The following is a 23,083-nucleotide window of genomic DNA, read 5'->3' on the forward strand; positions in this document are numbered from 1 at the left end:
AGTTTTATTTATCTCGTGCGCTTGCTGTGATTACTTTCATGCCCTCAGTCATGAAGCAGAAGACTTATTTAGTTCTTAGGAAAGATGATAATTCGGCAACCTTGAGTTTATACCTTGAAATATCAGCTCTGTGATAACAAGGGTAACACAAAGTGTTTGTTGTCAGTGTCAGGGAGGAGCAAGAGGGCTCGCCATGGCACTGAAAGGCTTGTGGTATGCTGATGTATGAGAGTGGATCCTCTTGTGAAGAGGCTGGTGGCAGATTCCCTCTGCAAAATCATATAAAATGTAAATGTAAATAATATAAGCACTGTCCTGGCCTTGCCCCCAGCGGTAGAGTCGTGATGCATCCATCATTCACCAGCATGAGCTCACTCACAGTCAGTGGGGTTGGCAATATTAACAGCACTGGAGTGTTTGACTGATGTGGGAAAATGATTTATCTACAGCTGACATCCTGCAGGGCACGGGGATCAGAGCAATTGGCAGAGTTATATAAATGGATATGCAGACCTCCACTTCTGTTAGCAGGCCAGGAGCTAAGGAAAGGTTTAGGTAGGCTGCAGTGCTCACAGAGGTCCTGATTCAGCAAGCTACTTAACACGCAATTAAACCTGCATTTGACAAATCCAATTCATTGCAAGGCAGAGTAAGCAACTGCTTGAATGATTTGCTCAATTGAGGGTAAATGTCCTTATTATTAAATTGTCATAAGCACAATTAGGAACTATAGAGAAAAGAAAATGCGTCCCAGAATGTGAGATTACTGAAAGTTAATAACAGCCCCACAGCTCTGCAAGAAGAAATGTCCCCAATGTCTAAGGAAATCCTCATTCCCACAGAAGCTTTTGCCAGCTAGCACTACTTAAATAAATCACAAAACAGCTGACCTCTGTAGCTCCCCATTTCCTACTGCTTTTTCTGTCTCATTAGTCAACGCTTATATAGTGTGTGTCAATTAAAATGAAAGCAATTGGACATCTTTGTTGTAATTATCCATCTGTCCCCAGATGACTTAGCAAAGCCAGTTTGCTAACTCAGTGATTTCTCCTTGCTCAAAGCAGCACTTGCCTCTGCTCCGAATGGCACCCTCAGCTCTTTCCAAGGCCAGCACAGCCCTGTTAGGAGCAGAGCCCCTTTGCAGCCAGCATCGCTGATGCAGGATCTGAGCTACTGGGAGTCCTGGCCTAGAAACTGAGCAAAAACAAGGGCAGCACTGTGTTCAGGTACCTCATATGGGTCAACACATACATGGAGGCTGCTGAACATAGTATAGGGTGAAGTATTTCCATCCAAGTGCTGTTCACTGTTATTTTTTTCTGCTTCATAGGGTGTATGAGTGTTTATTCCACGATGACATTTGCCAATGGAAAATGTGCCTGTGCTTTTCCAAAGCTAAGCAAATTCTGTCAATTTTGAGATTGATTTAGCAATTTTCGATTCTTTGCACTACCTGGATCAGAACCTCTTTGCGACGAAGAAAGATGGTTTTGTTAACAGCACTCCTGCTTTTGACTGTGATAAGTATTCGAATTGTTTTGTGATAACATAAATTTGGTCACCGAAGAAGAGATGAATTTTAGCACACATTCAGCAGTTAGAAGACAATGGCTGAAAAATGTGATAGAAACTGTGGCTCACTTGATGCTAAATTGTTATTCTGACCACTGTCACATACTTGCTGTCACTGAGGAGTGTTGCCCTTCATAGGACTGCCCCGTTTCCATCGCTGTGCAGTATAGCACTCTGTCCCAGCTGTCATTGCCAGTGGTTTTCTTCTTCCAGGTCCTTCACCACTGTCCCCTGGCCCCATTCTACATCTGTTTCTCAGGTGCTTTAGTTGCCTGCTGCAGTGCTGTGGAGAGCACCTCAGTTTGCTGCTCCTCTTGCCATCAGATTGTTGAGGAAATGTTGTTTGTAGCCTATGCTAGTCACTGTTAAGACCTGACTGGCTGACGGTCTGCATTCCTACCATCTCCTGTTATATCTCTTAGCAAAAATTATTCAGCTTCAACATTCTGGCTGCCTGGTGCATATGAAAGTTAGCGCCGCATAGCTCAAGATGACCAACACGGAGCACACTTCATCACTGGTAGATAGGGAAAATGAGCTTTTACTTTGCTAACAAAAATTTGAAGTTAGATTAAAAGCTGACACATGCTGTACTTTAGTGATATGTATGAAGCACTAAATATAGCAGCGTGCTGGTGGATTTGCTGATGCATGGTAATGTAGTCTCTAGCAGAGCAGCAATGGGCTGGCAGGGAAGATGGTGCACTGCAGTAATATGATAAAGTCCTCAGGTGACCTTGGCCCCTGGGTATCCTTGACTGATGTGTTATGAAATTCGGATGGAGGCAGATGTGGTTCCAAGGCTTAACAGATAGCGTGATCCTGCGTTATTTGTTCAGGCACAGTGCTAATTGACTTCAAGAAGAGATCTCCTTTACTTGAGAAACTAGAACTGACCTATATGGCAGCTGAATGACCACTGCCCACAAAAAGCCTGATTCTAGGAACTGAGAGGAAACTGCAACTCCATCTGATCTTTGCTAGATGCTGCATGTCTCTCCAGGTCAAACCCATACAATATTTCTGACTGACTACATATTTTTTGTTTCCTTAGTCATATAAATGCTTACATTTATATTTTACCCATTCTACATTTCCTGGACAGGAAATACAGGTTGACTGCAGCATGAACAGGAAAATGGATATGGCTCACAGAACCATCTTATGCTGTGGCAATGGAGAAAGTAGTTGGTCTCTTTGGTAGCCTTTTATGTGACATGGAAGCCCTCATCTGCTGGAGATGGAGCTGAGGTTTATATCCATGAGCTTTCCTGTTCTACCCTCTGCACAAGAGGTTGGACACTGCAGTCTCTCCTAGGCTTGAGACGGTATTTGTGACCCATGCTACTGTTATTCCAGCTACACAAGTTTACCCAAGATGAAATTCTGGCCTTATAAACCAGAAGAAATAAAACCTTATCATCCAAAGCTCCTGTGCATTTTCTAGAAAGGTGAATGGGGTCAGTTGGATGTGTTTCCAACATAAGGACGAGATGCTTACTTTGGCCTGAAAAATGATCAGGCTCTTCTCCCCATAGTAGTATAGTGAAAATAAACTAGTGAATAGGCCACCAGGTGTTTGGTGGCCTTGGCCTGTTGAACAGTTACACTCTGTATGGTTCAATTTAGAAGCAAGTACACTTGGTCCTTCTTCTGTAGCCAGTGCATTAGAGAGTCCTTTCCTTTGGCTTCTGTTCAACTGCTGTGCTTCTGTTCCATCTGGCTCCTGATGTTAGGTGGTGAGATTTGCTCTTCCTGCCTTTATGTTCCTTTTGTAATCAATAGTGACAGAACAAAGTCCTTGCTTCTTCTGAATAGGAAAATCTTTCCAGCTCCTCCTGTTGTACTGGGGCACTGAAGGCAAACTGTGGTCTTCAGCTCTTGCAATGGAAATGAGTAAAATAAGAACCCTCTATACATATTTCAGGATACTACTGTTTCTAAAAAGATAGTAGAACATGTATGTTTACTGTTCTACTATGGGAGCTTTACATGAAAGCTTGAACTATTAAGAAGTACTTTGAATCTTACATCGGAAACCTCACCAACATAACAACAAAAAAGTAACATATAGACATTTTATACACGATACTCAGTGTCCTTCTAAATGACTTCCTCCATTTCCCTATTCAACATCTCTTACTGTCACTTAGATTTTTTGTCAATATTTGTAATTAAAAACAAAGGAAAATATTTGAAAGGCCAGAACTGGTAAATCTTAAAAATACTATGTCTTCTATGATTGAAAATGTGTAGTGAAATACACTTAATAAGTGCAAAAAGTGGTTGGTGTCAGGATGAAGATATTATTAACAGCTTTCCTACTTCAACTCATTTTTCTTTACACCTTGGACTGCAGAAGAGTTGAACAGTAAGCTGATAGAAGGATTCGGGTTTGTATCTTCTCTTCAGACTTAGACATTTCTGATGGTATCCTTGCTGTAAATGATCTCATGTAATTGATAAATTGCTCCAAAGTTTGGCCTTTTGTCAGGTGAGAGAGTACTGCTCCCAGCAGCTGGGGTCAGTCAGTGGGCTGTAGGCTTCTCGAGTCAAACGGCCATATTCAGCTGCACTGCATCCGAGCAACCAACTCTCTTTAAACAATTCAGGTTTCCCAAGAGGCATGGAGGAGGGCACATTTTGGTTTTTAATATCTATTCCAATTGTAACAAAAGTATCTGAAAACATTTTCGTTGTATAATAATATATATATATATCATAGATGTGTTTTCTGTTCCAAGTAGACCTTTCCCTCAGACCTCTGTGATAACTGCAGCATAAGCTGTGTACTTATACTTTATTTCCTGGGGAAGGTATGGCTTTAAAACTGCGAAGGTTAAACATTTCAAAGTATGCAGGGTACAAAATAAATGATTGATGTTTTCTAGTGCTGACTGAGCATTACATCTCTGGGAGAGATGTGTTGAAGAATCAGCTGTGTAGGATGAGTTCCTTCCTCACACAGGAAGCCGTCCCAATAGGCCTTGTGCTCCAGTGGGCCCAGTGTTCCTTGCCAGACAGCATCACTGTCATCTAACAGTTCTCTAGGTTCAGTTCTTGTTATCTATTAGCATCAATTCCTAAGGAGTAGCTCATGGGGCTTTGTGCTACATGAGGGTGATTTGTAGCTCCTGAATAGCTTAGGAAAACAAGGTCTGGTTTCTTTGTTTGCACACCAGGCAGAGAAAGCCAAATTAATGCCTCTGTGGCTCATGGTGACAGTGATATCACTTTCCACTTTCACAAAAATAAGAGTTATGAACTGCATTACTGCTTCTGGTGTTACTTGCACCTGGGATCTCCAGGTGTGAGCCTCAGCACTTTGGCACTTAAGTAATAACCTCATTAACTCATGGCAAGCAATGACTGCAGGAGCCTCTTCCTAACTATGGTGGGACCACTAGAGGAGGACAAAGAACCATGCAATGTTAACAGCTTCCTGGACACCTTTCTAAGAATCCACAGAGTTGCTTTTGCAAGCTTTTCAACTGAAATTCACCCACTTTGTGTCCTTCCTGTTTTCTGTATTAGATTCCATCCAGGCCAGCAAGTAGCTAAGACAGAAGTGCTCATACAGATGCTGGTACTTACTGAGCACTCAGCACAAGGAAAACTTCCACCATGGTGTCAAGCCACAGCTGAAGTGCAGTGTTAGGAGGAGGCAGGAGCTGCAAACAAACACAACAGTCATGCCAAAGCCACCCTATGCATCATTCCATATGAAGGTAGAGCAGTAAGAAAGGCAGGTTCCAGGAAGCAGGTAGGAAAGAGGTTGCTCTCTGTGTGGGTTCTGTTAAATGGCTCTTCTGGTCTTGGTGCAGCGCTGGCTTTGACGTGGGGGCTAGGAAGGTAATAGCTTTAGTCTTTTATTTGGAATTTGTTTATACTAGGTACATACACACCTTGGAATACTTCTTCATTTCCAAGGACTCGACTCTAGAAGGCCACTGTGTATGTCAGGAAAAACATTTTAAGGTAAATGTACAAAATTTTCCTTGGTGAAATTCTTGTGAAAACGAATGGTTTTATACCATGTTGACTCAAGAACCAATTCAGTCCAGGTACAAAATCAAGCAAGATGATTAAATAGTTGAACAGCTGCCCAGCACACTCTGTGCCAGGAACAGTTCTGCCTGATTGCTGAGAAGGTTTTTAGTATCAGCTGCAAATTGATGAATAAGAGGGACCAGCTACAAAGTGCACATTGTTTGGAATTCAGATTGGGTGACTTCTGTGTGGAAATTTGAAAACAAATGCTGAATTTATTGTTAAGCAATGTCAATTAAAAAATAATTTATTCCATGAAACAGAATTGGTAGTATTTTTGTAATTACTCAGACAGTTACAGTTGTCATTGTATGAGGGTTACTCCAAATGTTTGTTTTATTCTCTTGGTCCACGACATCAAGAGGTGGATGTTGGTGGTACAGCAGTAGAGGTTGAACCTTCTCACCAATATTCCATCACATTTTGTTGCTGTGTGACAGATGGAAGCAGAGGGGCAGTCTGATAGAATGGAATCTGACTTGGCACGTGGAGCAATGGTGTGCATTGAGCACCTCTGTGTGGAAAAAAAGGCACCCACTGACATTCACTGACATGTTGAATGTTTATAGAGAGCAAACGGGATGTGAGCACAGTGAGGCAGTGGTGGTGCGTTTCAGCAGTGGTGACAACAACAGTGGTCACCTCCCCTAGTGCAGATTTTTACCAGTGTGGAATACGGGCTCTTGTTCAGGCAAAAACACATAGTTCATGGCGGTGACTCTACTGAAAAATAATGCTTTGTAGCTGTGAATTTGCTCCATCAAACAGTGTCATTATGTTCTTTGCATCTGTTGTTCTTTCCATGGCAATAAATATGAGACATTACTTTCAGAGCAACCTATTGCTTAGTAGTAACATACTACTAAGAAGTCTACAGCTTCTAGGGGCTGTAAGGATTTCTCCTTTAAATTCAGTTCTTCCTGTAATATGTTTGTGGTATGGAATTAGCCCTAAGATAACACTTGCTAGTGATAAATTCTTGCTTTAAAAGACAGAAAAATGGCCATCTATACATCTCACTTAAATTATATGGTTTGTTTTGGAAAGGACCTTAAAGATCATCTAGCTCCAGCTGACTGCCACAGGCAGGGAAACCTTCCAGTCCCAATTGATAATTATAAAATTCTTTTAACATTGCCTTAATTCTGTCAAACAGTTCTAGTATAGAACCTAGCAGTGTTTTCCTGTAGCGTTTTAAGGATTCTGTATTTGAAGAACCTGATTCTGTGCTGATTGCAGTAACTGGCAATTTGGAGAGGGTAGGATTAGTCTCTTAGTGATACATTTGCAGGTGTATAGAAAACAAATCATATTTGTAAAGATGTAAAAGGATACATGATGCAGCATTTCTGCCTCGTGTAATTCCACTGATCTGAGAAAATGGAAAGCTGAGGAACATTAGGTTTCATGAAATATGTATTGTTTCTTTTAGCTAAGTCTTAAAGCTACAACTTAGTTGGACTGATAACTAAGTTGTTTTGAGGCATGTTGGCAGCCCATCCATCACAAACATCACAGCTTTACATTACTGATCATTTTCTTCTTATAAGAACATGAAGGTTTAAACATTTACATTGAAGTCACCGTTCAAATCATTCGTGAAGAGATTATTTTCTTGCACTTTGGTTCATGGGCCAAGTGGTACCCTGGTTGCGATCCCCATCCTGCCAGGAGTCCTTTGCTGCTTGTTTTGATTTCCAGTGTCTTTTCATAGGTAAAGTAGACGCATAGCACAGTTTGACATCACTAGCAGAGTGCCAATGTTGGCATTTTATGTATTGCAAATATATTTTGCAAAATGTTTGCCATGCTTTTTGTCTCCTTTTCTTCTTGTCTGCTGACCAAAGCATTTACATCTGTCTGGACTCTTAGCAAAAATGTAAGGTGAATTTCCACAGTTAAACTCAGATTTCTCCTCTTGTGTATTTTCACCTACTTATAAGGCAGAATGGATGCACTACACTCGGTGGCTGGCTGATATACTGGAGAACTCAAAATACTCAGTAGCATTTTAAAGCACACCTTTTCATTTGCTGCTTTTGTTGTGCTTTTTCTTGTTGTTGGCCTTGCTAGGGTGGTATGAGGAACACTGATGTAAGTACAGTACATGCTGTGCTTCCGTAGGTATTGATAGACTTTGTGTCTTATGATCACTTACCATAGAATCACAGAATGGACTGCGATGGAAGGGACCTCAATGATCATGAAGCTCCAACACCCCCGCCACAGGCAGGGCCACCAACCTCCCCATTTAGTACTAGACCAGGCTGCCTGCGGCCCCATCCAACCTGGCCTTGAACACCTCCAGGCATCCACAGCCTCTCTGGGCAGCCTGTGCCAGCGTCTCACCACTCTCACAGTAAAGAACCTCCCCCTGATATCCAACCTAAATCTTCCCTCCTTCAACTTAAAACCATTTCCCCTTGTTCTGCTGTTATCTACCCTTTCAAAGAGTTGGCTCCCCTCCTATTGTAGTCTCCCTTTAGGTACTGGAAGGCTGCAATGAGGTCACCCCACAGCCTTCTTTTCTCCAGGCTGAACAAGCCCAGCTCCCTCAGCCTGTCTTTGTAGGGGAGGTGTTCCAGCCCTCTGATCATCTTTGTGGCCCTCCTCTGGACCTCTTGATCAGCTAGGGAGCTAATATTTTGTACATCTTATATTGAGGCCCCAGACCTGGACACAGCACTCCAGATGGGGCCTCACGAAGGCAGAGTAGAGAGGGACAGTCACCTCTCTGTCCCTGCTGGCCACCCTTCTTCTGATGGAGCCCAGGGTATCATTTGCTTTCCGAGCTGCAAGATCACACTGCTGGCTCATGTTAAGTTTTTCATCCACCATGACCCCCAGGTCCTTCTCTGCAGGGCTGCTCTCAAGGAGCTCCTCCAATCTGTATAAATACCTGGATTCCTCCAGCCCTAGTGCAAACCTTGCACTTTGCTGTGTTGAACCTCATTAGATTCATACGGGTGTACCTTTCGAGTCTGTAATGATTATGAGCATGGGGAGGAAATACTGTCTTCAAGTGCTGGTGTGTAATGGCTACTCATTATTCCTAGATAATTCAATTTGTATGCACAATGAGTATTCCTCTCGGGCAGTCTTGTGCCCCTGGGTTTGATGTCCCTTTTACTGAGGCCTGTGGCAAACCATCACTGACAACATTATCAGAGCCCAAGGCAATGAAGCCTTGAGGCTCTTTTATTCTCTTTGCCTCCTCTCTTGTCCCTAAAAGTGAGGAAAAACTTTGCCAAGAAAACACATTTGTTTGGGCCATAGACAGAGGCAACCGATACTCAGTTGTAGTTTGGATTGCAAAGCTGGTAACGGCAGAGGGAGCAGATAATGTTGAGATTTCCTCTGAATTCCTGCTCTGTTTTCCTCCTATGATTACAGGCAGCTAGTGTGACTGCTCTCAGCCAGCATTTCCCACAGTCCATAAGACTTATCTGACAGCTGAGTTCGTGTCAGCTGTCCAAAACTAACTGGGAGATATCTTCCTTTTGCCACTCCTGTGCTGTTAGTGCTTATCAGTGACACTCTCCAACTTAAATGGCTGGTTAATTTACAGACGTACTGAGACAACTTCACTTCTACTGCAGCTCCACTGTGTTCAGAGAGTTTGCACAGGGAAGGAGTTTGGCCGAGGTGTCTGAAAAGTGTAAGCAGTAAGAACATGATACGAGCAGAATCAAGAGCTGTGCCACAGTCAAAGCAAAAAGGAAGCCGAGAGCTTTGGCAAGACTCCCACTTCAGATTTCTGGGGTGTGATTCAACAAGGTGTTCATGTTTTACAGCTGGTGCTACAAGAGAAAAGATGTTATTTTACAGGAAAACAGTTCCAGTGTTTCCACATCAAAACGTGCCTGTGTTAGAAAAGAACAAAAGGAGAAATAACTCACGGGATCTCAGAACACAAATTCTATTGAGAATCATGACCACTTTCAAATCCGTTAGAGACTTTCAAAAATACAAATGAAACTGAGATTTTCATACTCAAGCTGAGCGCAATGAGCATATAATGGCTAGATACTGAAATCCCACTGAAAGTGTCCCCCAAGCCCCTTTTCTGTCAGTGGGAGGAGAGAGGCACTCTCAGAATGTAAAATCTTTTCCAGCTGGAGCAAGTCTTCCTCCACAGATCTCCTCCAGCAGCGCATCCAGGCAGCCGTTCTTGGGTGGGATGTTATAGGACAGCCTTCTCCCTCCATCTCCCCACCTCTTTTAGTTCTCTTTTAACGATGGGTTCCTAATATTAGGGCGTATGAATCTCATATCTATTACTTTTGACATTTTCTTAGATTTTTTGACTAACAGATTGTTAGAAAGACTGAAGTGTAAAAATGATCATTTTAAAATAGTTTAACTCATTTAATTCAGTTAGCCTGAACTATCAGCACACACAGTGCTGTAATCAGAGCACATTGCTCGTTGCTTTGCAGGCTTCTCTACACCATGCATATTGCCTGTCTACTATGTTTGTTTCATATAATCCTCTGGGCTCTTTTATCTGAGCTCATTCTCTTTATATCCTTCTTTGCAAAGTCCAGTTTTAGTTTCTCCTGTCTTACCACTTCCATTGACTATTCTGTTTCCTCTTAAATGTAGAGTTGCTTCTCAATCTGCTTACTCTCCTGCTCATCATGCCTTACACTATAGTAGTCTTCTCTCTCTTGGCTTCACCCCAAACCTCTGTGTCCTCCAGAGCTCCAAAGTCCTCTATGGCGCTCAGTGAAATGGGCAATGGGCTGTGCAAGCTCTAAAGCCACATGTAACACTCCTCTCCCTAACCTTGCTATCAAAACATTTCTCGTTTTTCCTCTAGCTGGTCAATTATCCTATTATGATCTACCATTACATCAGATATGAATATGGGTGACTTAAAACTATGGCTTTTTTGTGCCGGGGTAGGGTATTTCTAGACTAAATGCCCAAACATAAGCATATCCAAAACACAGCAAAGGAAGCTATAATACACCCAGTCAGAATACAGAGGTAAGATCCATAGTGACTTTCTAAAAGAAAAGAGAAAGCATTTTCATGGGAAAACGGGAAGAGATAAAACTTATCTGGGCTTTCCAAGCTGGTATTCCAGAGATCTTCAAAACAGATAGGAATCAACCTGAGAAGTGAAAGTGTGTGAAGGAAATATTTGTCCTTGAACAAAAACTCTATGAAAGATCATAAACAGCCACACTAAACTGGTTTGTCTTTAGAAAGAAGAGAGTCTAATAATAGGTCGCCTATAAGACTTTTACGAGGAAAAGTATTATTTAAAGCTTCCATGTCTTGACAGGTGAGTGAACAGACAGCAAAACTCAAGATTTCCTTGGGTGGTGAGAATCAAATTCAGATCACCAAAGCAAGGTGATTTGACAGCTTCAAAGCAAATGGGATTCCATATCTAAGTGTGAGTTAATGCTGGGAATGATTGAAGCATGCACTGATATCACATTCTTGATGAAGTGTTACCAGTTCAGAAAAACACCTAAGCAACATCATCGACAGCTTAATAAAAACAGCCCAGTAAAAGCAGCTGGTCAATTTACAGCACTCATCACAAAAGCAAATAAAATGCCAATTTATGTGAACCATACAGAACAGTGTTGATTGTGCTGTAATCATAGAATTGGGGATCTATAGCACAGTCATTTCAGCATTGCCAACATGGCAAAAGAGAAGGCCGTAAAGAATGATATGCATAGAAAATATGATCATTTTACTTAAAGAACTAAGAAGAAATCATACTGCAGTAATAAATTTCTACTCATGTTTAAGCTAGGGAATATCCTTTGAGCAGAACAAGTAGCACTCCAAATTGCTGGAACCTGTTTTCCCAATGATAAGGACCATTCTATGATTCTATAATTCTATGATTCTAAGATTAGGTCAGTCTTTGTAGGAAGGGAGCCTGTCCCTGGTGATGTTAGAGAACACCTTGAGTTTCATCAGCTGTGCACTAAAAGGTAATTCCTATCTGTACAAAGTAGAGTTAGGTGCTACTGTGACTTTCTAGCATCGTATACTACCCACTTTGCATTTACCCTGCTCAGTTATAAAAGATGAGCTATAGGACAGAGTGAAGGAGGGAGGAGAATAATCCAAGCCTGCGTAAGTCCAAAAGGAGGACAATGTTTTCCAGATGAAATTTTATTCTTTATGACTTGACTGACAGCAATGAGCTTCTTTACATCCCTGCGAAACCATTTAGCAACATTTCAGAATAGAAATGGGGAATAGCCAATGACTCTGTCAGTCCAGTCCCACTGCGGTACAGTGCAGCAGGTGATGGGAACACTTCTTCTAGCTCTGCCTTTGGCACACTGGGCAGTGACAGAACAGTCCCTGCTGTTTCCTTTCTTGGGAATTAAGCTGCTTTAAAGGAACAACTTTCCATCCCAAGAGAGAAAATAAGAGTATCTTAATATTTTCTAGCTTTCTCCCATGGTGTTTGATGTTTCTATTTACGTAATGGTAATTTTGTATCATGCTAAAATGCTGTTAAAAGCAAACAAGTAAATAGCATAGATTTTTTTTTTTTGCCTTTTACATGGAGAAGTTGGGCTCTATCTGGAAGATCACGATAATTTTTGCTCTAAGTGGTGGGGACTATTTCATTTTCACAGTGGGATTCTTTCATAGAGACTATGATTACACAGCAGCACATCACTGCTGCCTGAAATTCTGCTGCCCACATGTATGTAGTATTGTCCATATAAAGATATAATACGGCTTTGTTTCTGAGATACTGTATATTGACTGAAATTAAGCTGTTTTGTGAACCCACTCAACTACATGCAGAAGGTAAGAATAGCGTAAGCAAAATAAACATGAAGAAGATAAAGATTTGGTGTCAAAAATCAGTTTTAGACTTCCAGTTCGCAGTTATATGAAGCCATTACTGAGCCAATATCAGGCATCCTTTGATAACTTTCGTCCCTCCTGCTGTTTTGAGCAGTGTCAAGGGCAGTACTATGGGCCTGTTTGTGTTTCAACCAAAGAAAGGAAAGCCCTCAGCAACTCACGGTAAACTGCTCTCAGCTTGGCTCTAAAATCTGAAACTGCAGTTGTTACTGCTGATTTGTTAATCTAACACAGACATCGACATTTCCTGGTTACTGTAAACAATGAAATGCTTTTGGAGTTAATGGAATACAGGTGCTGCCTGACATTACCAAAATGTTCTCACAGAAACAGAGACATTTTTGGATAGAAAGAGCTGTAGAACCACCTAGGCCAGCCCCTTCTTCACAGTGTGAACATCCTGCTTCTCAGTGGGAATGCCCACATTTGTTAAATGTCATGAAACAAGCATTCTTCCTGAGCTTAAGTTCCTTAACACCAGCAGGAATCAGGGTACCACTGTGCTGCTGGAACACAGACCAGTGTAAAGCCAGAACTGGGTGATGGAGAGGGCTTAGGTGGGCCAGGGAAACCTTCCCCGTGGGGCTTTGGGAAAGGATGCTCAATGGTAACCGGACTTCGCCTCACGTAAGACCCAGACAATGCTGCGACCAGCTGGCCAGTCTATTGGGGTAGCAAAAAGAAATTTAAAATCAGCCTTACTTTAAAGTAATGAGACTGAAGACCTCAAATAGTTATTTAGGTTAATAGGGGTTAACTTGGGCCTCAACCAGATCGTGACTTTGGTCATTAGAATTTGCCTACCTGAAATCCTATCCCCTATTGCAACTGGACACGACGATCTTTATTTCCTGTAAAAAGCTGTTAGTGGCATTGCTTTGCTGTTACACAGCTGCTATGCACAATTCTTTAAATGGCTGCATTTCAATTCCATTCCATATTCTCAAAAATCTGCTAAATAAGTTAAATAGTAGATGTGCAACAAGTAGCGAAGGAAGCTCTGTAAAAATGCACAGCTTACAACATATAGTTGTTGGCAATATCCTCCCATCAGTCAGTAGCTTGAAGTCTGGGAAAGTGTGTGCGCACATGAGCTGTTGCGTAGCTGAAGTTCTTATAAGTAAGTTGGTCTTGGCAACAACTCCACTGCTTTGTTGTTAGAACCTGTTGTCAAAACTGATCAAGTTTGACCACGTAATCCAGGAGAGCTATACAAAAACAAAAAGAACAAGCTCTCAGGTCTCTGAACCAATCTCCAGATACGCTATGCGCTGAATTGCTACTGACTACTGCAAGACTTTCTTACACAAATGTTCCAGTTACTTCAATTGTGATGATAACAACAGCTGGAAACTTGAACTAACATTTTTAAGAAGTCCTGGTTTATACAAGGTCCCAATACAATATTAAGGAAATGAGCACTTTGAGAGCAAAGAAAAATGTAATTTAGAATAGTATATTTTTGTCAAGCAACTAAGAAGTGGGGGAAAAGAAAGCAGATCCCAGAAGCTAGAATGAGAAGAATGGGGGCAATATTCTGTGCTGAGGCATTTCTTGTTTCAACATATCTGTGCATTTTTTCAGGGACATTAATCATCTCAAAGTGTCAAGCTCTAAAAAATACTGTATTTAGACACATAAAACGTATTCCACATTCACAGTTGCTTAATCTTTGAAGAACTGTCTGTTTCTAGTGACCAGCTTTGTCCAGCCTAGGCTTTTGTATCTGCAATATGCTGTATTTTAAAGATGTCCACAGAGCATCTTATGAAAGGAAGCGAAAGTTTATTGGCACTTGGTTCATTTTGGCTGTTCTTCTCTGCCGAGAGATAGGCAAGGACTTTTGTGGCTGCAGCTCACAGAGAATTTCAGTTTAAGTTTTTTCTTCTGCTAGAGGTGGGCACGAGAGGTGCTCTTTTTATTTAGACAGCTGCCACCTATGCCACAGTTACCTCCTTTTTTCACCACTCACAGAACTTTTAGCTCTCACACAGGGCCTTCCCTGATGTGAGAGGTGGAGAGAAGTTAAGGTTGGCTCACATGTGAAAATCTCACTCCACTGTAAAATTGGGAAAATGGCAGTTATTTTCTATAGGAAGGAAGGAAGGAAGGAAGGAAAGAAGGAAGGAAGGAAGGAAGGAAGGAAGGAAGGAAGGAAGGAAGGAAGGAAGGAAGGAAGGAAGGAAGGAAGGAAGGAAGGAAGGAAGGAAGGAAGGAAGGAAGGAAGGAAGGAAGGAAGGAAGGAAGGAAGGAAGGAAGGAAGGAAGGAAGGAAGGAAGGAAGGAAGGAAGGAAGGAAGGAAGGAAGGAAGGAAGGAAGGAAGGAAGGAAGGAAGGAAGGAAGGAAGGAAGGGAAAATGTTCTCTAACTTCTGTGAGAAATTAATCAAATTAATGTCAGAAGGATCTTGCTGGGTGAAAATCATGGTTGCTGTAGAAAACCTTCTATCCCTTGTGTGCCATCTCATCTCTTTCTCATTTACTCTGCCTTGATAGACACGGCCTGGTCTACTGCAGTGCATCCCAAAGGCAAATACCCTGGCTGTGCCCTGCATTCACTGTTCATTGCAGCTCACCTGCCTTTACGTTGCATCCAGTGGAGGTCACTTGGCTGAAGGCTGTAGGCCTTCCCCCATCTATCATATGCTTGATATTAAAAGCTTGATTCCCACAGTCTGTCTGCACAGGATGCCAGCTTTCATTGTCTACTCATTACATTTTCATTATACTGGCATGCTTTCTCCAAAATTGCCCCTCATGTTTGGCAGTTGGTCCTCTGAATATATTAAGATATCACATTAACCTCCCTTGAGACCGCCTTGTAAATTGCTTTGTGTCAGTGCCTCCAAACTTAACTCTAGTGTGCGAACACCAGTAGTTATTAAACTGGCCAGCATTGTTTTATTGTCCTCTTGCACGCTACCCGTCCTACCCCAATTAACTCCTCTCTCCACTGGAGTCTTGATTTATATTTAGTTCGCAGTCTCCTGAGGGCAAAGATTGTATTTTTGCTCCATCCGGATTCTGCTTCTAGGTGCTTTGATAGTACAGTTTATTATTAATAATAAATTACCATCTGTCATAAGAGCAGAAGAAAAGCTTGATTTCCCCCCACACCCACCCCCTCCATGCCAGTCTGAGCAAGGGAGGTGGAGCACAGTCGAACAGCAGATACTTTGTTACTAGGGTCTATATCTGAGCCTGGAGCCTCTGCACATTGAATTCTGCAAGAAGTCTGTATTCTTTGAGCATTAATCACTGCGAACAAAAGTGAAAGAATCTGGCCCTGACTAATGAAAGCCAGCAGTGCTCTGCTGCTGGCAAAATGAGGGGTGATCCTTTCCCAGGGCCTCGGAAAGCTGAAGTGGGGAGGGATGAACAGACAGGTGCCAATCTCTCCATAAGGAGAGAAGCTGCTTTACAACTGATCCCCATTAAAGCTACCTTGAAATGATGATCATTTGCATACAGGAATAACAAGCAAGGAGAGCGTGCCAGGGAACCAGCTGGAACATTCTGTCCTTATTCACACTGATTCTTATTTTTCTCTCTCCAAAATGTTTGTTTGTTTACTTAAATGTAAAAGAGGACACCTACTCCTCTGCCCTTGGTACTGTTCACATAATTTCGACCACAGCACTAGCATGTAATTCACTGCAGTCTGCTATTGGCGCAACAAGTACTGGGAAACCTCAAATCTTTTCTGCCCCTCCAGTGGTTACCCAGACTTGCAACATCGGTCTCAGGACATTTGGCCTGTGACAGAAAACAAATTCCAGAGCTGTAGGACCCCCAAAGAGATAAAGATCATTGCCAAAGTTATAAATATCACTCGCTGTGTTTATATCGAGACCGAGCGACTGTTTGAAGACGTAAAAGCACAGCAACACCACTTGGTTGTACGATAGATTTCAAGAAGCTGCATTTACTTACAGCCAGTTCCTGAGATGTATTTTAAAGTTTGGTATTACAGTGATGAACATGAGATTGCGTCAGTGATCCCATAATACTAATTGATTTCTTTTGTTTTGCTATCTCTTTTTAAGAGATACAAGTTGAGGGGCTTGTGTCCACTAAACTAATTCTGACTGGCCATAGCTGAGCTCTAGAGGACAAAAAGAAGTTGCACTCGTACTGTAGTCTTTCAGTGGTCAACACATGACAAACCAGCATGTTGTCATCCTTCGGCCCAATTCTGTGCTTACCAAATACATGGGAGTTTTTATAGCGACTTTATTAAAACTGAATCGGGATGCATTACAGAATCTGCAACAAATTACAAACGCATTGCTAATGAGAGGGCAGATAATATGTAGTATCAATTAACTTGACATTTAATTACCACAGTGATTGGGAGGAAACATAGGTTGCTAAATACGAAATTAGAACATCAGACTTTGGTGCCACAGTGGCATCAGAGCACGGGTCTAATCAGGTTAGATTTGCTCCCAGCATCGTACATGGGTGCAAGACCTCCGGAGACAAACACTGCCAACATTCTATTGTCAATTAGAAAAGACAGACATCACGGTTAACTTATTTTAGGGCAGCTGGGAATTTTCTCCTTTTCTCTTCATCAAACACCATGTTTTTATGGCAGTTGATCTCAACAAAACCACTTTGGCATGACTGAATGAAGCAGGAAATCTGCTCTTTCTGTGGAAAATCCATCTTGTTCAGGATATCAAAATCCTGCAGACAGGAACACTGGTCAGTTGGTTACTTAAGCCCTTACCCAAAAGGTGTGTGTGAAGGAGGTCTAGAAGGTCACCTCTCAATCACTATCTAACATCCTAAAGAAGAAGTGGAACATCTTTGACCTGAGAATGATCCCCAGCACATACCTTCCTTCCTGCAGGTTTTGTAGCATTGCTCGGACTGCAACTGCTGCTTTCAGGTGCAATGCATCAGAAGTACCCAGGCTGGTAACTTGATTTATGAACAACTGACTATGATTAAAGGCATAAAGTGGGAACGGGTCAGTTGCTGCATGAGGCATTTTCTCATTACTCAGTAGCAATGTTTTCTTTGGGGAGAAAAGTACAGTATCTGATTGTGCTGCTGGATTTAATTTTCCACAATAATGTACCTGAAATTAGAAAGATTTTTGTCAGTGCCAGCCACAGAATCAGTTGAGGCTTGCTAGTTCTGTTCTGCTGCTGATTATGAAGTACAGCCGTATCGCTGGGGTTTATCTCAGTAACCTGCAGTGAGATAACACGGCATTAGCACTTTTTAGTAACTCAGTGCTAATTGGCCTTTCTCAGTAAACCGAGACATCTAAGAACATTTTTGATAAAGCAGCATCTTCCAAGTGGTACAAAAAGGAAGAGAATATTTATTAAAGTGTTCTGGCCATGACAGACAGCAGCAGGAGAAATGAAGACCATCTTCCAGACAGGTTGGATGTGGCAAGAGGACACCTGCAAGCATGGCCACCAGGGCACTGCTGAGGTCACATTGCCGAGTGACACAGACCAGGACCTGTGGGCAGTGACACGATGTTGTGGTACAAAATCTTTAAAACTGAAGTTACGGCTTCATAGATAGGTTGTGTCACAGCTGATCTTTATATGGTTGCTGAGCAAGGTATCAGAAATGAACCACTAGGATGAGAGTTTGTGACCTTAAGTTGAGCCAGAGGAGGTTCAGGGTGGATATTAGGTAACGTTTCTTGTCTGAAAGAGTTCACTGTGGAGGTGTTCATGAAAGGTGGAGATGTGACACAGGGGGACCTGGTTAGTGGGCATGGTGGGGATGGGTAGGTGATTGGACTAGGTGATCTCAGGGGTCTTTTCCAACCTGAATGATTCTTTGATTCTATTATGCAGTGCTTATCTCTGCCTGGTTCCCAGCTGATGGGATCCCATGGCAGAGAAGGAGCACTGAGAGACTTACTGGCATTGTCTGTGTTTGAGAGTAATTAAATCAAGTGAGGCAGAGGTCAGAAGCCAATTTACAAAGTGGAGGAGCTGATTGTAGGAGCTGTAATCCTCTCTCCTCCCATTAACATCAGCAGTGTGTGGGGGTATTTACGTGGCTATGCTGTCCCCCATCCAGATGTTGGGGGCATATGGCCCTGTAGGACTTTGTCCAGTCAGATGGAGGGAGGATGCTGTAACTGGAACTGCAGAAGGATGAGCAACATACATCTTCACAAGTTCTGTAAATTACATCATGTCTGCCATATCAAATAAAATAGAGCAGCTTAAGGGCTGTAAGCATTTTAAGAATGACAACATCAGCAAGTAGGCAAAGGACATTAGTGTAATTAAGTGCTAATGTGGAATACGGTTGTGTGTTTGCCTTTAGTTTGCATGGGTACTGCCGACATGGCAGCGACAATTTTAATTTAAACAAGATGGGGATATCTGTTATGTTTGACATGATCGCTCCACCAGGGTATATTCTGCTGCTGCAGTGCACGGCACTCATATCAGCCTCTTCGTTGCACATCATGGACACTCCACAAAAATAGAAAGCAATAAAGAACGGTTTGTAACCCTATGAAATTAAGCCCCTATTGTCCTTCCTTGCTATCACTCTTCTGCCAGTAATGCTGGGAACCATCCGTTCTGTGGGCGGCCAGGATAGAGAAAGGGCAGTCATTACTACAATATTTCCCAGATCCCAAAGGAAGGAGAGGCCCCAGTTGGGCTTCCCAAATGGGGTAGGGGCATGATGTTGCTCTCTGGCTCGTCTAGGGATGGAGGAATCGGGATTCCTTTCTGTCTGCCAATGTGTGCCAGAGGTGACTGCCAGAGTTCAGTTGTGAACACTTTCAGGAGCTTGTTAGAGAGAAAGAGATAATATAAAGGGGGAATGGGAGGAATGAAGCAGGGGGAGGGAAGCGGAAGATCAATGGGTGGCACACAGAGAAAGTGGTAAAGAAATAGGAGCTACGTGGTTGAGAGGAGAGCGAGCTGAACTCTGGCGGGCAGTTGATAAGCAGAGACCTCAGAAAGACAGTCTTCTTCTGGCAAAAGTGGTGGCGGGGTGAAGTGGCCATTAGTACTTCCTGAGGAAAAGATAACCCCCTGCAGCCAGCTGTGCTGTCACCTCACTGCCTCCTCAGCCAGCACAGTGGAATGGGGCAGTGGGTGCTGTGGGCCCGAGCGGGTCAGGCTGCCCCGAGTTGGACACTGGGGGGGTTCTGTGTGCCAGCCTGGGCCTTTGCACGGGCTGCAAGGCAGCGGGACTGTGAGATGGGACAGAGCTCAGATGGAGGCTCCCAAAACACAAGCGGGGTCATGAAATTTAGGAGCTGGGTCACAGGTGATGCACAGAGCACCAAGGCGCTGAGGTGCCTGAGCCCGAGGGGAGCGGGATCAGCGGGCGCCCGGCCAGCAGCGGCCATCCCGCGCAGCCGGCCCCTCACGGAGGGGGCGACCCCCGGGCTCTTCGACGGGGCCGCCTCCCGCCCCTAGCACGCCGCCTCGCAGCGGGGCCGGACCCCGGGGAGCCTTCCCCGTCCCACGGAGAAGGAGTGAAGGCGACGAGCCGCCGGGGTCGGGGCGCTGGGGGAGGCCGGCGGACGAGCGGCGGCCCCGGGGCGGAGGCGGGCGGCGCTCAGGTGCAGGGGCCGCCCGCCCGGAGCGGCTGTGACGCGGCTGCGGCGGGGCTGCCCCGCGGCCCCATGCGGCCGGCGGCGCGGAGCGGGGCTGCCCGGAGCGGCATGCGGAGCCTCCGAGGATGAGCGGCCAGCGCCTCCCGGCCAAGGCGCAGCTGCGGCGGTCGCTGAGCGAGCAGCTGCGGGACTCCACCGCCAAAGCCTGGGACTTGCTGTGGAAGAACGTCAGAGAGCGGCGGCTCGCAGGTCAGTCCCGCCGGGGCGCTGGGAAGCACCTGCATCGGGGCGCCGGAGCGCGGGGACTCGAGCGGCACGAGCGGCGGGGCAGGGCGGGAGTCGCGGTACCGGCGGCACCTGCCCGGATCCCGGCGGTCGCGGTCCTGCCCCGGGCTCGCTGCGGGCACCGTCTGAGCAGCACGGAGCCCCGAGCGCTGGCTGCGCCTCCGGGAATCGGGATCACCTGCTGTCAGATCGCGTTCCTCGGGGGGGATTGCGTGCGGAGAGGACCGTAAGTCCCAGAGAAAAACGGACAGCTTCGTTTCAGGCGCTGCCGTGGCTTCTGGAGCGCCTCGCTGCTCCCGGGGCATCCCCGGGTGAGAGCAGCGGGACAGCGCGGGGCAGGGGATGCGGGACGTCGGGTCACGCCTGCAGCACCGCGCCGTAACGACACATGCACTTGGACAGTGCAAACATAGGGCGGGTTTGAGTTTGTGAAATGCTTCGTGAAGTCAAAGATTGAGAGTGTCCGCGGAGTGCGAGGCAGAGTTATTGCACTGCAAAGCTGTACATCAAGATTTATGAGCAGCGCTGTGTGTAATGAAGGCTAATTGGTAAAGATGGATTTCTCTGCCACATCCCATGCAGCATTAGGAGCTTGGTGACCTTGCCCCGGGCACCCCGACATGCTGGTGGTGTATAAATGGAAGTAAAGTGTGTGATATAGGCATCAGCGTTGTCTCTACGGCATGTTGGTTCATCTGCACAAACAAATTAATGGATGGAAGTGGCAGGGTAAGTTTTGCAGAGCAAATCTGAAGCAGATAGTTTCAATAATGAATTAGTAAACCATCCAGTTCTATAGCTTTACGGTTACCCAAAATATGAATGTCTTTGGGTGCAATCTGCTTGTTCCTGTGCTGGAAACTAATGCCAGCAGACACTCAGCCATGACACTGTCTGCTATTTCTTTTTCTTTTTTGGTCAAAGACAAATATTGCTTGATTGAGCAAAGGACCTGGGCAGGCTGCCACGAAGCCGTAGCCAACTTCTTAAATCCACTGTGTATTAAAATTGATGGAGTCAGTCTTCATGGTAAGGGTGGATAAAACGCTAATGTCCTGGGTTTATGCATTGCCATAATTTAAGTGCTGTTCATAATACACTGGTGAGACGTGAATACACGTGCCCTTTAATCAAATGAATTATCTGACAGCATAACAAAATGTGTACAAATAACATCTGTTGATTCCAAGTATGTTCTGCTGTTGAGATGCTTTTATGTCTGGAGGATTTTTGTCTTTGTTTCTATATTTATTTGTCCCTCAGGCCCCTGTAGTTGTAACACATATTGCTATGCCTCTTCCAACTTTTGTTAATGGGAAGTTGGGAATTTAGGCTGGTCTGAATGTGTCATTACTTGCTGGTTGCCAGAGCAGCTTCTTCTCCACTGCATTAGACCCGACTCCACTCAGGTGGGCAATGTACAAGTTCCTTCTTTCTCCCCAAATATACACCCATGGTTCAGCCCTGACAGTCAGCGACAAAACTGGTGGCCAGATCAAGGACCAAAACAAAAAGCAGTTTTACCCATTAGTCTGTTGTCATAGGCCAACCATCAAGACAAAGAAAGGCTTGCAGTAAAGTCATCATTTTAGTAACACCTTTGTTGGCACTCATGTAATTACTCTTATGGTCTACTTTACTTTTTTTTTTCCAATCTGTTGAAGTTTCAGATGCCAACAAATTAAAGCAAACAAGGCAAGCACAAGATGGCTACTTCTTTTTTTCACACAAACCATATCCTCGTGCAGGTTGGAAGAGGCCCAGGAGGCCTGCAATGCTCCAGATGGGCACAGCATTGGGAGCAGGGCGGGCTGTTCAGGGCTTTCTCCAGAGCTCATAGGGAAGATGCTCTGCAGCTACATTCTGTGCCAAAGCAGAGGGCAGCACACAGCTGGGCAGTGGAGCAAAAAGCACAGCCTTGACTGGAGCAGGAAGAGAGCTGAGCCTTGGCTCTACTGCTCTCAGATGCTCAGCATGGCTGGGCTGCTGTGGGAAGAAAGCTGTGTATGAAAAAGCTGTGTATGAAAAAGCTGTGCAATACTCTTCCCTCCTCCCTGCATCCCTTTGCCCTGCTGCAGAGGTGAGGAGCAAGTGGTCCCTGGGAATGCCCCATGCTGTCTCCTATTGGGGCTGGAGCTGTGCTGCCCAGCAGCTCCCGGCCGCTCATTCTGATTCACTGACCTGGATTTGTTTTTTGAACAATGAGCCAGCTTTAGGTTTTTTCTGCTTTTTCTACTTTTTGCAGAGGTAGGTCACACGCTGGTTATGTCCTGCTATGCTTACACTGTGAGTTAGGATTCACAAGCTCCTTCCTTGCTTTTACGTCAGTTCAAGATGGGAAAAATGAATTAAGCTGTTAAAAGGTATCTAGTACACTAATTCTAGTGTTTGCTACTTTTCAAAGGGTGTGCAGTGAAATGAATTTCTGTGCTTTTGGCCTCTAGCAGAACAGAGCTGCTTAGGCCATCATGAAGCACACACCCTCTGTCCACTGATAAGGAAATGAGCAAGGATTTAACTCCCTTGTTGGAGTGGGGCCTGAAAAGTTATATTAGATACTGCTGGTTTAATGTTAGGGTAATTCTGAACCACTGTGCCATTATGGAAAGCTATCACTTTAGGAATTTAAGGTAAGTATTAACAGACTATGTGAAAGTGATGAGAGCTCTACTCAAACCATGATCACTCACTACAGCAAAACACAACAAGCCATAGTTATTTTGTTGATTGTTTGTGGCTGAAAAGTGCCC

General features: G+C 44.2%; 1 protein-coding gene across 2 annotated transcripts in view; it reads left to right on the forward strand.

Annotated features, from left to right (window-relative positions):
- Positions 1 to 23,083, forward strand: part of STARD13 (StAR related lipid transfer domain containing 13) — a 281,949-nt gene that overhangs the window by 120,215 nt on the left and 138,651 nt on the right. Inside the window, exon 1 of one of the 2 annotated variants that reach the window (XM_072361574.1) lies at positions 20,103 to 20,297. The exons of the other annotated variant lie outside the window; for it this stretch is intronic. Coding sequence (XP_072217675.1) covers positions 20,174 to 20,297 — 124 coding nt within the window. The 5' untranslated portion in view covers positions 20,103 to 20,173. Of the gene's footprint in view, positions 1 to 20,102; positions 20,298 to 23,083 lie in introns of those variants that run through there. 2 annotated transcript variants of the gene reach the window in all.

Source organism: Excalfactoria chinensis, chromosome 1 (genome assembly GCF_039878825.1).
Source record: "Excalfactoria chinensis isolate bCotChi1 chromosome 1, bCotChi1.hap2, whole genome shotgun sequence".
NCBI lineage: Eukaryota > Metazoa > Chordata > Aves > Galliformes > Phasianidae > Excalfactoria > Excalfactoria chinensis.